Consider the following 15444-nt stretch of genomic DNA (forward strand, 5'->3'; position numbering starts at 1 on the left):
GTCCAGCAGGAGGCCCGCGGACCCTTTCAGCGCACAAATGTGAGCATTTACCTGCTAAAAGGAGCCCGCTGGATTATGGAAATTCTTATCTAAATACATTGTGTTACACTAAACACATTGTGTTACACTAATACTAACAGTTTCTAATGAACGCTGCAGCAGCGTGTTAATGAACAGGCGCGAAGTTGCGTCTCAAAGTTTCCGGATGTTTATTAATCCGGAGGAAAATGCTTCAAACTGTTTTCTCTTTATTTGTTTGGTTCTTAATATTCTTTATTATTTTATCATCACAGCTTTTATTTTATTAAACTCCACATAAACTTCTCTCAGCTTTATTTGTTTAGATTGATCACGAGACTCTTCCGGTTTATCGCGCTATGTAAGGGTCAAAAGTGGACTACATTCTGTCGGTCATACATTTCAGACGCTTCCTCCCGGAGTGCAGGAGATGATAGATAAACACGGTTTTTATTTCAGATGTATAAAGTCAGCTCGTAAAATACGAAGAACACAGGCCTTCTCTGATTGTAACAGAAATAGTGCTCATTAACATTCTTACTGTGGCACGTGAACAGCCCGAGTGAAAAAAGAAAACAATAAATTCACGGTGAGATTCTCGGTTATTTCCATGTAAACTCTCTGTGTGAATAAATCACATTAAATGTTCCTGCAGAGACACTCGGAGGTGTTCTGTGAAAGAAGCGTGAGTTGGGCCTACAGAGGAACATCGTGATGGAACATGACGGAGCTCTAACTGAACGCTTTGACCGTCGCTCATGTCCCCTCTCTCTCTGTCTCTCTCTGAGATCAGTCCGCTGACATTTTCCTGCTTCAATCATTTGTTCACGTTCAGAGTCTGACAGCAGCCTGACGGAGTCTCTCTCTGTTTCACGTTCATCAAACTGTCCGGAGTCTTTTTTTTTTAAAGGAGCAAACAGAACATTTCAGAACACTCAGTCCGTGACGTGTTTGGGGTCCAGGACGTCTAATTTAAAGGGATGTAATATAGGCTAAATCTGACACACCGTTTCTCCATAAAACTAAATCTTGTTTAACATTTTTTCTGTCTCGTCCAGTTAAATTCCGCGAACTGTTTCCCTTCAGGTCAGATGTAGTTTCCTCTCTCGGGTCGTAAATCAGTCTGAGGCAGGTTAACTTAAACCATCAAATTATAAAAGGCAAACGTTGTTGTCTCGAATCGATGGAGGGAAAAAGACGATAAAAGATAAAAGCTCTCTGAATAATAAAATAAATAAACAAATGAATAAATGTTGACGTTAAGTTGCAGCTCGTCTGAAACCTGCGGCTTTAAGGGAGTGTATTTGTATCGATCACTTCGGACGCGTTTGGTTTGAACAGATCTACCTTTGAAAAGCCTAAAATGATTTTGTGTTGCCTCGTGAGCCACCACGTCTCACGGCAGCTCGTGAAACAGTCACGAGAGCAACATGGGCCTGTCGAGGTGCGTTCATGGACACGTATTTCACTTTTTCCAGCCACGTCTGTAGCACGAGTCGCAATTTAATTTAGCCGATGTTAATTGAAAGTTTAAAAAAAAAAGTTTTTTTTTTTAAGGTTTTAAATATTGTCATGTCGTTGTTCAGGAACGAGGGCACGTTTCATCACGCACACACAAAGCGGGTTATCCTGTAAGTTCATCATATGTGTGTTTCTCACGGTGCTTCTCTCCCCCGCAGCAGTGGACCTGACCGCCGGCAGACCTGCTCGTCTCTGTCCGTCCAGACCCGGGTCTCCCGCCTCCCTCTGCTAGCATGATGTCTTATCTGAAACAGGCCCCGTACGGGATGAACGGACTGGGCCTGAGCGGAGCCGCCATGGACCTGCTGCACCCGTCTGTGGGATACCCCGGTACGGACACAGTCCCGGGCTTGTGTGCACTAAATATATCTAAACTATTTAACTGTATTCACCTCACAACACGTGCGATTTATTTTAATGAATATTCTTATACAATCTTTAATTCTCCGACTTGTTCGATCTCTTTGGTGTCTGCTGTGCTGTTGTTATTTTTATTTCTGTCTCAGAGAGAGTGAGAAAAACCGGAGATGATTCCACCTTCACATGATTCTTAATATGTGTACAGAGTGAACTTTAACTCCCTGCTCGGGAAAAAACTCTTAACGAATGAAATTAAGAATAAAGTTTGATTAACGTGACTTTTAGAATCAAGGAAAAGGTGACATCTGTCTGTGAAAAACTAATAATCACCGGAAATGAAACATAATGAATACGCACGAAACGAATTGAGACGTGAAATCCTCCAATTCACGCATTTACGCACGAGACCTACCAGGGACGCGGCCACATCGGCCTGCTTGAATCCAGTCTCTAAGTTTTGCTGAAATACCAAAGTGATGTTAAAGTATATCAATAATGAACAGCGGGTCCTTTTTCCTCCAGGTAACCCGCGGAAGCAGCGCCGGGAGCGCACCACCTTCACGCGCACTCAGCTGGACATCCTGGAGTCTCTGTTCGCCAAAACGCGCTACCCGGACATCTTCATGAGGGAGGAAGTGGCGCTGAAAATCAACCTGCCGGAGTCCAGAGTGCAGGTGAGAGTCAACGAGGCTGCGATGAATCCAAGCTGCCGAAAGGATCCAACTTAAATACATTTGAAACGTAAAAGGCTTAAATTTCATAAATAAATAAATATTTAAAGAACTTAAGGAACAAAAATGATTTAAGTAATTTTTTACTACAAAAATAACAAAGTTCATGTTTACATTTGTTCAGTTATAAACAGCTTTAATAAAAAAAAACCTCACAGCCCAAAAACTTTATAAGAACTAATGACAGTAACATAAAGTCCTCTCTGCACTGCCTTATGTTCACGCTGCTTCTGGGTTTGTGTTCGCGCTTCAGATCATTAAAACTTCTCTGTAGCCTAAATAATCCCCTAATGACACAAAAACCACAAACTGTAACTTTAATGAAACGCAGAGTGTGCCACCGTTAAAATATGTTCTCTTCATTTTTAATATTCCTCTAATTAAGGAGAATTCAGTGCTGTTTCATCACAGTTGAATCTGCTGCAGAATCTTATAACATTCAAAGTGTGTCAAACAAAGAGAGAACATGAGACTAAAGAGCAGAAGCGCACAGATGAAGACATTAGGAGGCCGCAGCAGAAACACTGAAGAGCTTAAGCCTCCTTAAAGCCGCAGTTTAATGTTACTGCTCGGTGGTTTGAGAGTTTTTCTGCAGGACTTTCAGTTTCTCACCTCGGGCCTCGGCACGATTAGCTCCAGTGTTAGCAGAAAAGTTGAGCTGTTCTAATTGATCGAGTAGAGACACGTCTTTAATCTGAGGGAGATTTGGCTGGGCTCGGGCGCAGAGCAGGAGCAGCTTTTGATGTGGTGAGTTTCTTTAGAAAAGCTGTGAGAGGTTTTCCAGCTCCGGCTTTATGAGACTCTGCTGAGCTTAACGCTGCAATTATGGCTGCGGCCTCTCTGCTTTCTGCTCGCAGACCGAGTCCAGCAGCTCTGACAGGCCCACCAGCTTTATCTTAACAACAGTATTTTTTATTTCTATTTATACACGTCTGTGAAAGCAAATTCACATCATTATTATTAATATTATAATTAATATTATAAAAACAGGAACAAAGTTTCTAATTTCCCCAAAAACACTAATCATGTAGTCGTGGCAAATAACTTCAGCTTCATGTTCATGTATGGATACTACAATATTTACATGTTTATTATAAACGTTGTAAATTTATTGAAAACATTTAATTTATATTTAAAACATGTTTTATTAACAGAACGTCCTCAACTTGTTTCCATCATTGTCTCTGATTTTTACCAGAAATTTTAAAAGATGCAAAAAAAAAAAGAAGAAAAAACAGGCCCAGTGTAATTAAAGATGTACTATAAATATAAAGTGAACCATAAAAGAAGATAATCATTGATATGTTTTAAAAAGCAGACAAGCTGATAAATATTTTGTCTTTCAGTTATTAAACAATGTTTTTGTTCTTTTCTGGTTATTTTATTTTGAAAAACCACCCCGGTTTAATTTACATGCAGAACGTTTTAATTCAAACATTTTTACTTTTATTGAGTCAAACAACAAATTCATTCTGTAATTCTTACTGTGTAATTATCACCTTATTTACCGTCATCCTTCCAACACAGTTAATGTCATCTAAAAGAGTTAAATATTATTATTATTATTACCGAGGGAAAAATTACATTTAATCAGAATATCAAAGAAAATAATGTTAAAAAGTTATTAAAATCTGTCTGCTGCTTTTTTTCTGTCTATTAATTTATCTAAATTAAAACTACAGGATTGAAATCAGTCTGGAGGTCAGGCAGAGACGAGACACGTGTATTTATGGGGCACCGTCATAAACACTTTCAGAACATTAAGATCAAAGGAATGTGACATTCAGCAAAAATAAAATATATTAAGATTAAAGTCAGGTGTGGTCAGAACCAGGCGACAGGAGAAAGCAAAATGTTCACGTGCAAACGTCAGTGAGGAAGTTCAGTCAGTTCTTTGGGCGAACGAAACGATTTTTTATAACTGATAATAAAAAAATATGAATCTGATCAATAACCTGACTTGTCCTTAAGAAACAGATTTACAGCTTCTGATCATTTTCTGATCATTTGACTCTGTGCTCATCTAGCAGACTCTTTATTGATGACAGAGTCTGTGGATGAACTGCAGCCAGCAGTAAAGGTCAAAGGTCAGAGCCCCAGCACCTCGTGTGAGAGAGAAATGTAAAGAACAGCAGCAACTTGTTTTTAGTTCCTGCCAGCTTGCTCTGGTTCGACTCTTTTCTGACTCACCTGATGTGTGATGTTGACCTTTGACCTCCACTCCCTCCTCAGGTCTGGTTTAAGAACAGGCGAGCGAAGTGTCGGCAGCAGCAGCAGAGCAGCAGCAGCGCCAAGGTGAAACCCATGAAGAAGAAGTCGTCTCCGACCAGAGAGAGCACGGGCTCGGAGAGCAGCGGACAGTTCACCCCGCCGGCCGTGTCCACCTCCGCCTCCTCCACCTCCTCCTCCTCATCCTCCTCTTCCGCCTCCTCTGTCTCCTCCGGGCTCGGTGGTCCGGGTCTGATCAGCACCTCTACCTCCGTCACCGCCCCGGTGTCGTCCATCTGGAGCCCGGCGCCCATCTCCCCAGCTCCGGCACCGCCCACGCTGCCTGACCCCGCCGCCCCCACCAGCGCCTCCTGCATGCAGCGCTCCGTGTCGTCCTCTGCCTCCGGGGGGACGCCCTCATACCCCGTGTCCTACAGCCAGACGGCGGCGGCGTACAGCCAGGGTTACCCCACCTCGGCGTCAGGCTCTTACTTTAGCGGGGTGGAGTGTGGCTCGTACCTGGCGCCCATGCACTCCCACCACCATCCACACCACCCGCACCAGCTCAGCCCCATGACAGGCAGCTCAATGTCCGGACACCCGCACCACCACATCGGGCAGACATCAGGGCACCACCACCACCATCACCACCCGTCACACCACCACCAGGCGTACAGCGCACCGGGCCTCGCCTTCAACTCCTCAGATTGTCTGGATTACAAAGAGCAGACGGCGGCGTCAGCATGGAAACTCAACTTCAACGCCTCCGACTGTTTGGACTACAAAGACCAGGCCTCGTGGCGTTTCCAAGTGCTGTGACTTCCTGTTTCTCTTCTTCTCTGCTTACAAAGAAGTATTCTTTCTGCTGTTGGTGGTTTATTTTTGAAGATCCTTTAAGCTAAGAGTAGAGACATTTTAAGAAAGTTTATTTGTGATGAACTGAAGCGATGCACAGAGATCTGTCGTCATCGACGGATCCACTCGTCCAGGATTATTTTTCTACTCCAGAACTTTCCAGAAACTGACCCATTTACAACTTTTGAAGAACCTTTCATAGTAAAATTTCAGTGGAACCTGCAACATTGTGCAGTCTGGGACGTCTCGGAGATCAATTAACTTCAACTTGATCGGGATTATTAATCTTCAGAAACAATAAAACCATATTTGGACTCTTGAGCGGGCTTTTCTAAAACCTTTTGTCAAATCATGATGCTGCTATAATGTTCAGGCTGCTGATGTTCATTTCTATCTGATTTCCAACTTGAATCTTGTTCAGAAACTCGTCCTCCCGCCTGCTGGGTGTTGTATGTTGGAGATTGAATTGCAGCACTTGTTTATAAAGTGAAAGATTTTTGTCCTTTGCAGAGGAAACAGAATAAAAATGTGAATTAGACACGCAATGTCAGTATTCCATTGAAATTTGAAAGATGTACATTCGTGTCTTTATAATAAAGTCTTGTTAAAACACGAGCAGTGCAAAGAAAAGATCATTTCTACACTGATCCTTCCTGCTGGCTCAGCAGCGTTTGTCTCTTCACTGCAGTTTAAAGCTAATTACACTGAACTGGTTTAACTGGTTTTAAAGGGTAAACAGCGCCATAGTAACAAGTGTTTGATCAATATTGATTATTAACAGAAGCTCTGACCTGCAGATATTTTGTGAACCGTAAAAGGCAGCAAATACAAGATATTAGTAACACTTTGATTTATAAATAAAGCTTTATTTATTCAGGGTTTTTAGCTTTCTTACACTCACACACACACACAGATAACACACACACCTGGAAGCTGCCCAGTGTAAACACAGTCGATCTGTCGGCCTCGGAGCAGCTTCACTGTATCAGTTAAGAGATTAAATTCTCATCCATGGTGAAATTTGCAGCAGAATTAATTCATTTCTATGTAAACACAACAATCAGTGGATTCCCGTGTGTAGGCGGAGTGAATCAGTGTCCATCAAGTTTTCCTTTGACATGAACTTTGACTACAGCAAAGTGTTTTCACGGCGCTAATATCTGCATCAAAGCAGAAGAAGCTAGCGTAGCTTATTAGCTCCATGTCACATTTTATTTAACCATTTATTTAAACTTCTCCATAAAAGACAAATAGTTTACACACACCTACGAGACAAGAGTCAAAGGTAAAATGACATCTTTTGTAAAAAGCTATACAGACTTACTGTCCCGTTAGCAATCTAGCTAACACGCTTGGTCACTGAGAGTTAGCTAAATAGAAGCTGGTCTTCGTCCATAGATGCTAACCCTTGCCCTCTCATATTAGCAGACTTACTGTCCCGTTAGCAATCTAGCTAACACGCTTACTCACTGAGAGTTAGCTAAATAAAAGCTGGTCACCGTCTATAGATGCTAACCCTAGACCTCTCACATTAGCAGACTTATTGTCCCCTTAGCATTTGACCCATGAGTTCGCTTTTTGTCTTGCATCCGTCACTAGAAGTCCATGCTGGTGCCTTATTTTGCTGTAAAAATAAACAACTAGTTTGTCTTAGAACCAAAAGTCTTTGTTAGTTCTGGGAAAGATCGTAGTTTGGGCTAAAATAAAACGTCAACAGTGTTCTTGGTCTAATTCATTCATCCATCTCAACGACTCCTCGTTGTGAACTTGCTCTTTTTACTACGGTACACTACAGCACCACAAAGAGAAAAACCAACACATACCAATAGCAAGGGTTTCGCATAGCCTATCTGGAGTTACCAAGTAGCATAAAAGAAAGTTAGCAGACCTTCTAGCTAAGGGAGCTTTACTCTTTGTGGAATTAAATGATTCATAAAACGACGGATTAAAAAACAACCTAGTAGAGAAAACAGAAATAAGAGGTATTGTGACTGGTTGTCTAGTGCTCGCATGTTAGCGGCTAGCTAGTGTGTGAGACATTAGCTCCCCGGCTACAGTAGCTGTCCAGCTAGCTTCCAAGAATCACACATTTTCCACTTTCTGGTCTGACTGTGCCGTGTAACGAAGAAGGAGCAAAACATTTTAATAAATATAAATGAAGTGTAACCGTTTGGTTAGGTTCAGTTAAAAATAACTCTCATCAGTTAAACTTGAACTTTTTGGCTCTTTAACGCAGCAGTCTGACTTCCTTAAAGTTTTCATGTTGCAGTCACAAAAAATAGTTCCTAAATAAATACATTAGCTGTTAAGTGGCACAAAAATATGTCCAATTTAAAAGAGACCAGGTTGAAAAAATGCTTCATTAAATTACCAGCCTCGAAATAAATAGATAATAATTTAACAAATAATCTAAATTACTGCGATTGCGGTTTATTTCTGCATTTCTAGGATATGAATTGATTCAGTGTCCTGCAGGTTGATTAGCATGAGCGCTCCGATTTGAAACACCTGTCCATGCCACAATAAAAATCAGCCAGGTGAGTGTGAGGGCTTCTCTTCAGGCAGAGTCTTTAAAACGATTATTCCCAGTGCAGCTTTCCACGTCTTGCTGTGGTTAGTTTAAGGAACAAAAACTACCTGCTTGAAGTTAGTAAAACACTGTGGGTTGGTTTAAAATATTTATTTAAGCTTAAACAAGTGCTGCATTGGAGAAAACTTCACTGATTGGAGCAAAATAACCTCTTTTATGTTCCCCTGACAAAGACTCCCCGTGGTGATTAAGGAGCCCGCTCCTTACAGAATTTCTGCCACCCAAAATAAGTTTGTTGAAATCAGTAATGTCTCTTATTTTGAGCGTAAACAGACCTACATGTTTTACAATAAAGGATCAAGATAACAGAGCAGATTCAGTTTCATCTGTAAGTATTTCTAAAGCCTAATAAAAGATGCAGCAGCTCCCTGGATGTGAAGTATAAACGGTATCTTTGGCACCTGCAGGAATATGAAAACCAGCGAGTCAATAATCAGAGCCCTCCTCTGAGCCTCCCTGCAGCCGCGCAGGTTAGCAAACGTGTACACTGGCATCCCTGCTGTTTGTTTGTCCGTGTCCACAGTCATGTACGACTCATTTGATCCAAGGAAAAAAGGGACGAATCACGTTTTTAATTAACAGCCGTCCCGCTTCCTCCTGACGTCCCTCAGCAGCTGGACAAACAGTTTTCAGTAAACATGGCGTCGGCGGCGTGTGTTTGCCCGCCCTGCGTCCTGCGTCCTGCTGAGCTTTACCAGCGCGCGCCGTGCAAACACGAGGCAGGATTTACCACGTTCGGACAAACTAATCTTAAAACATGTTCAGGCAGTCTCTGCTGATTATTTTAGAGGGAGGACGCCCCTCTCTGAACAGCTGTTCTGGATGTCTTATTATCCCGCCGGCCTCCCCCGGGGTGCTCGCTTTATTCCTCGTCTTTGTAGCGACAAAGTGACTCGGCTTTTTGGCTTCTCACTTTTCCAGAAGGCCGCTGACAAAAGCACTTTGTGGTCTCAGGGGATCACCTCGCTTCTCCTGACGAGGCCGCGCTTCAGAGGACATCAAAGTGTCCTCTCCTGCGCTCCTGAAGAAGCAGCAGTGAACAAAGCAGCTTCCTGGACTTCATGTGGACCTGCTGACCGAGCTGAACCATGACGGGAGGCTGGAGGGGGAACGAGGCGAGGCCAATGTCCCGTTAGCTCTTCATTAAAAGAGTTTTCAGTTTGTCTATGAGGACAGAAATTAAATAAAAAACATGTTCAAAAACTATTTTGTGAAGAACTTTTTTTTGCTGTCAAACCCACAAAGAGATGAGAAGAGAGATCTTGTCTCCGAGTCCAGTACAAAGATTGTTCAGGGTGTGTTTAGCCTAGCTTAGCTGAATGACTGAAAGCAAAGGGAAACTGCTAGCCGAGGTCCTCCAAGAGGGGAAACTCCTCATTTGTTTCATAACAAAATTAAATTAAAGTAATTAAAGTAATTTTATTTGTAATGAGGCTAAAGTTGCTAAAGTGACCTGATTACACAAATGTTACTCTATCGCCCCCTGCTGACTGGCTGCAGTATAGCTCATAAGCCCCGCCTCCTCCATGTTAACAGATGGGACATGAGTCAAACTATAAAATCAAAATACACGTCGATTACATTTTTCTCCAACATGGTTTCTGTCATTATAGTTAGTTCTTATCATGCTGATTTATGTCCAAGTGTTCATTTTTCTGACAAGTTTACTTTTAATTAGTGTTTTGATGCTATAAAAAGGGGGTGTGGCCTCATGATTGACAGCTCTGTTGACAAATGGGGCTCCTGCAGCGTTCTGTTCCCGAGTAGCAGAGTAGAGGAGGAACGGCGAGAGGAGACGTAACTAACACTAACACTACAGTCATTGAACTTTCCATAAGCGTGAATATCTGCTTCAGACCGACACAAGAAGCTGTTCTGCTGCAGACTGAGCCCACCTGAGGGCTCCAACACGCCAAGGACACCTGAGGGCTGCAACACGCCAAGGACACCTGAGGGCTCCAACACGCCAAGGACACCTGAGGGCTCCAACACGCCAAGGACACCTGAGGGCTCCAACACGCCAAGGACACAAGGTAAAGGTGTGTGTCGGGTAGAGGAAGGGGCGGGACGTCGATACTGCACACACTACTGATGAGCAAGATGGCAGCGCCCACTCGGGGGGGTTTAGGCTTCACTTTTGTACAACGAGAGGAGGAGGAGACGTCGGCCATCTTTATATACAGTCATTGGTTGTTTCTTGGCGGTTGGGAAACCAGCTTGGAGGTTCATTACTGCCACCAACTGGACAGGAGTGAAACAAGCTTGAACCTACATCAGAGTCATAAACACGGATATGTTATAAAACATAAACGTCATTAAGTTTTGTTTATTTTTGTTTACCTGTCATCAATCTACCGGTTAGTTCTGTAGTTTTAATTTGAACATTTCGGGGTCTTTAAAAAGAGCACAGCAGCTTCAGAGGAGCTGAAAAGAAGAAAACAAACAGGCTGGAGAAGAAGTGGGTAAAAAGCCAAATGATGATTTGTGATTTTGAACACTTCCAGCGTCTCTGTGTGTTTAGTTTGGGATGGAAATCCCTTTTAGCACGGCGGGTAAATAGATTACGATACAGTGAGGGATTAGGGACCGCCTCGCCGCTGGCCCGCTAATCCCGAGCACAGACTGTCAACAGCCCTGACATGTCCGGGACTCCTGCACAAAATGGCTCCTCGGCTGTTTAAGAAGCCAATCTAGAGACACACACACACACACACACACACACCACCTCCACCTCCTCCTCCAACATGAATATTCCTATCAGGGCTGTCAGCGGCGGAAAGACAATGACGTCCGTCTTCAAAGGGAGCAGATTAGATGCTGCACGAGACAAAACGAGACTCTTTGAAGTGACTTCGCTTCACATTCCTGCAACCGGATCAAAAGTTTGGGAATGTTTGGAAACTTCTCAGAGACTTCGGCAGTTTACAAAGCATGTGATCGACGGAGGAGTTTTAGGGAATCGACAAGTTTTTATGACTTCGTAGGTTTGTTTGCTCATCATACATCTTTAGTTTCACACGCTGTACTTCACTTGAGCCCAACTTTTTGGAGCGTTACTTCAGTTTGTCCATTTATGCTACTTTATACTTGATTAAGTTACTTGTTTCCTCACTGGTGAAACGTTTTAGGGCAGGGAGAAAGAGAAACAATGAGGAGGGAGAGTTTTTCTGTGTTGTGAGTGAAGAGGAAAAAGGTTGAGTACGTTTGAAATATGGTGAATAAAATCGAAATGACGCGAATTAAGTCAAAAACTCAACCAAAAAAAGATATTAGGAATAAAGACAAGAAAAATATCAAACATTGTGTCATGATAGTAAGAATAAAATGAATCTGAATTATCAAGAATAAAGTCGAAATGTTGCACTGAAATTAAACATCAGAATTAGTGACAGGTATCAGGTAAGAGTCAAAGAGTCTAAATATCCTGAAATAAATTAAAATAATTCCATCCTGAGATTATTAAATAAACTCACTATGGGAAGAAGGCGAGCCGGCAGTTCTGCTGGGAAACCTCGAGTCCTGCCGTTCATGTGGACGTTACTTTGACACGTACCACCTACCTGAACATTGTCACAGATGAAGTCCACCCCTTCATGGAGACAGTATTCCCTCATGGCAGTGGCCTCTCTCTGCAGAGTGATGCGCCCTGCCACACTGCAGACATGGTTTTGAGGAACAACGAGTTCAAGGTGTTGACTCGGCCTCCAGATTCCCCAGATCTCAACCCAGTCGAGCGTCTGTGGGATGTGCTGGACAAACACATCCGATCCATGGAGGCCCTACCTCGCAGCTTACAGGACGTAAAGGATCTGCTGCTCACGTCTTGGTGCCAGATACCTCAGCACACCTGCAGAGGTCTCGTGGAGTCCATGCCTTGACGGGTCAGGGCTGTTTTTGGGGCCGACACAATATTCGGCAGGTGGTCATAATGTTATGGGATGGTGTGTGCCGTATACCCTGTGCCGCTTTCGCTGTGTGTTCCTTGTTGCCTGTGATTACCTGTGTATCGAACCTGGACGTTAAACTCTGTCTGTTGCTTTTAGCTGCCGTGTGAGTTTTCAGTCCATCATCTGTTATTCTTTTGGTTGTGTCAGCCAGTTAGTGTTAGCGTCGCTGATAGCTGCTGTGGCTTCATATGATCGCATCCTAATGGTGTGAAAGCACGGACATTACACTCAGGGCTCCACCCAGGAGGAACAAATAAACCCTTATTACCAAGTGTGAAACATGTATTCACCGTGCACGATGATCAGCTGATCTCTGGTGTTAGTAAAATCAAATAAATCTGTCTCTTCCCTCAGGACGATACTTCGGTACCAGTCTGAGCTCATATTTAACCCCTGTGTGCGTCTCATAAATCCGTCCCTGCAGAACTGGAGAGCGTCTTGTTTTCAGGTTCCTCTGTTTGATGTATTTTGCGTCTAAGTGCGTCTCGCTTGTGAGGCCGCACTGAAGCCGAGGCCGCTCCTCGAAACAATCGGCGATGGGGAATCTCTTTGTCGGGGCCGTGCCTAAGCCTAATCTAATGATTCAGATGACTGGGGGCCGTACTTAGTCGGGTAGCCACTGGCTCGCTTCAAACAGGCCGCTACGGGTGGAAGTTTCCCGAGGATTAACACTTAAAGAAGCAGCAGAGGAAGAGAAAAGGAGAGTCGGTGCCTTCCAGGGAATCCCTGTTAAGTGGAGTGTGAGAGAGCCAGAGAGGAATGTTTCTGCTGAGCTGTGATCTGTTTCAGCTCGGATGGAACAACCGGCCTCCAACGTTTGATCTGTGACTCCTCACTAACAACAGAAACATGGCCGTGTGTTCGATTCTCTCTCTGCTGGTAGAGAGAGAGAGTAGTAAATAGTATAGTAGTATAAAAAAGTAGTATAAAAGTATAAGTCTAAAAATTATGTTTCAGCCTGGTGTCCATTTAGGACTAAAGTCTATGACTGAGCTCATTCTGGTTTGTGATCAAAGTCTGGCCTCAGCAGATTATGAACCCGCAGACGATTGTTTTGGTAAATTAAATTGTGTAACATTTTGTACGACATTCTAACCTAGTGTCAGGATGGTTGAAGTAATAATCTCGAAGGTTTTCATGTAAATAAATGTCTGTTAAGTCTCTATCTCCGAATGAGGTAACACAATGGTGACTGAACCGATGGCCCACTGATGAAAGCCTTTGCATTTGCAGTATATATATTATTATGGACTGGCTGTCTGTGGTGAAAAATCCCGAGCGGCGCCCAGTTGATCTTTGAGATTATAACTTTACCTTAGACGACAACATGTCGGTTAAAGATTGAGACGAGTTTCTAACACTTTTTAACTGCTTACAATAACGTACATAAAACGTTAAAAATCACGATCGCGCAAATGTATGTACTTGTGCCGCTTTAACGAGGCTCCAGTTAGTTAGTTAGTTAGTTAGTGTGAGCGTTAGTTAGTTAACGAGTAGAGCAGCGTAAATGTGATAAATAATGTGCAGATTCTTCTTTGCACATGTGGACAGTATTAAAGTCGAGGTGAATGAAAAATGTCATTTTAATCCTTTTAGATCACGTCCCCGGTAACACTGTGCATCTGTTTGACAATATAGGCCAAAAAAAATACAGAAAATCCATTTCTTCGTATTCTTATATCAAAATCATTTTTTATTCCGGTAAAACCAAATTTCACGCGTGCTTACGTAAGTTAACACCAAACAATTTCAACCAATCAATCTGCAACATTTAGCCGCAGAGCACCAAGAACGCTCGGTCAGTTAGCTAGCTACTGCGCTGTGGAGAACGTCTGTCTACGCCCACTTCTCAACGATCCAATCAAATCCCTCTAATGATATGTCCCGCCTGCACGTCCTGTTTCACTCGGAAATACGTCACGATACGGAAGCTAGATACTCTCGAAACGCCTTTCAGCTCGACTTTAAATGTGCCCAGTATGAAATGTGCCCGTGCAGTGAGAAATGAGCATCCATGGCTGCTGTCTTCAGGCCGTGTCCACACGTACTCGGGTATTTTTCAAAGATGCTTTTTCTCTGTGTTTTGGCCTTTCGTCACACAAACAAACAGGTGACTGAAAACGGACCGTAACCAGGCAGGATGTTGTGTCAGTAGGAAGGTGTACAAGCACGCACATTTATGTTTGTGCAGGTTTTAGCGTTAAACCCATCCGAATCTACACAACGCCGTTTTCGTCTTTTTCTCCGGCTGATATAACTTATAGTATTCCACGACATCTTCTGTAAAACTCTGTTTCCAGGGAGACGTGTAGACGGGGTAAACAGGCTCGTGACGTCAGGCTGTGCGCCGTTATCTTCTTTGTGAGGCGTCCCACGTGAGGCGACATTCCCTCCACGTTTTCCTGTGTTTTACTAACTTTATATTCCAGTGTGATGTTGAGGAATAACTCCTCTTCACTATCAGTCCACACATTGCGCTCCCCTTCCTCGATGTGCCATTGCAGCCTGCCAGGTAGGGACCCTCCACACTCACACTCCGTGCAGCTCTCGTTTGTACGGGCGATAACACGGAACATAACGATCATAACATCGCGTTGCGCCTGGTCAGCGAGTCAGCATCGGTGCAGACTCGCTGGTGGAGGGTTTAACAACTCGCTCCACACTCAGAGGTTTCAGACGGCACTCAGTGTGACGGAGGCTCGACGTGAGCGCGCTAACAGAGTGGAAGTGCGTAGGGAGAGCAGTCGATTTTGGATCGGCCGTGATTGTCTTCTTCTTTGCATGACCGGGTTATATCGCCGCCTGCTGGTGTGGCGTTCTCATGACAGCGTCTCCGTTGTTTTATTGTCTTCATTTGTAAAGGGATGTTTTATAACCGTGCTGGTGTGGACGGGATTTTTCGGGGGAAACGAAGGAGGGAAAAACGCCGTCCTGAAAAATACCCGTGTACGTGTAGACATGACCGCAGTCTCATTCAATTTTTACACATTTTATTTGGCGTCTTCAGAAATCAACAGGAAGTGATGTCAGAAGACAAACAGCTCGCTCAGCCAATAGATGGCTTCATTGCAGTGTTTGTCCCTGTCGCTCACAGTGGCTGAGTGACGTGTTACACTGAAAACAACTTTTAAAAATGCTGCTGTGAAATGAGGCGTTTGAGCTGCTGGATCCCGGAGGGACGATAGAGAGACGGCTACTGCTGATTGGATGTTGA

The 15444-nt window shown here is 43.5% G+C and overlaps 1 protein-coding gene across 2 annotated transcripts; it reads left to right on the plus strand.

Annotated features, from left to right (window-relative positions):
- The first annotated feature begins 1741 nt into the window (after positions 1-1741).
- On the plus strand, positions 1742-6257 carry LOC138594619 (homeobox protein OTX1 B-like). 2 transcript variants are annotated; one of them, XM_069665779.1, is made up of 4 exons: positions 1742-1869; positions 2422-2573; positions 4863-5041; positions 5117-6257. In XM_069665779.1, exons 1-4 carry the CDS (start codon positions 1773-1775, stop codon positions 5655-5657), a joined length of 969 nt encoding a protein of 322 aa, XP_069521880.1. In that variant the 5' UTR covers positions 1742-1772; the 3' UTR covers positions 5658-6257. The 2 variants fall into 2 exon arrangements, with proteins under 2 accessions (XP_069521880.1, XP_069521879.1); XM_069665778.1 differs by having other exon boundaries at positions 4863-6257.
- The last annotated feature ends 9187 nt before the right edge of the window (positions 6258-15444 follow it).

Source organism: Semicossyphus pulcher, unplaced genomic scaffold, assembly GCF_022749685.1.
Source record: "Semicossyphus pulcher isolate SPU_LCO1_2020_fin unplaced genomic scaffold, fSemPul1.0.p SCAF_17, whole genome shotgun sequence".
NCBI lineage: Eukaryota > Metazoa > Chordata > Actinopteri > Labriformes > Labridae > Semicossyphus > Semicossyphus pulcher.

Bases quoted from the DNA above. Each gene is read 5' to 3' on its own strand.
- LOC138594619 (XM_069665778.1), top strand. From the start codon at position 1,773: ATGATGTCTTATCTGAAACAGGCCCCGTACGGGATGAACGGACTGGGC. The intron at 1,870-2,421 runs GTACGGACACAG...TTTTTCCTCCAG, and splicing joins CCCGTCTGTGGGATACCCCG to GTAACCCGCGGAAGCAGCGC. The intron at 2,574-4,862 runs GTGAGAGTCAAC...CTCCCTCCTCAG, and splicing joins TGCCGGAGTCCAGAGTGCAG to GTCTGGTTTAAGAACAGGCG.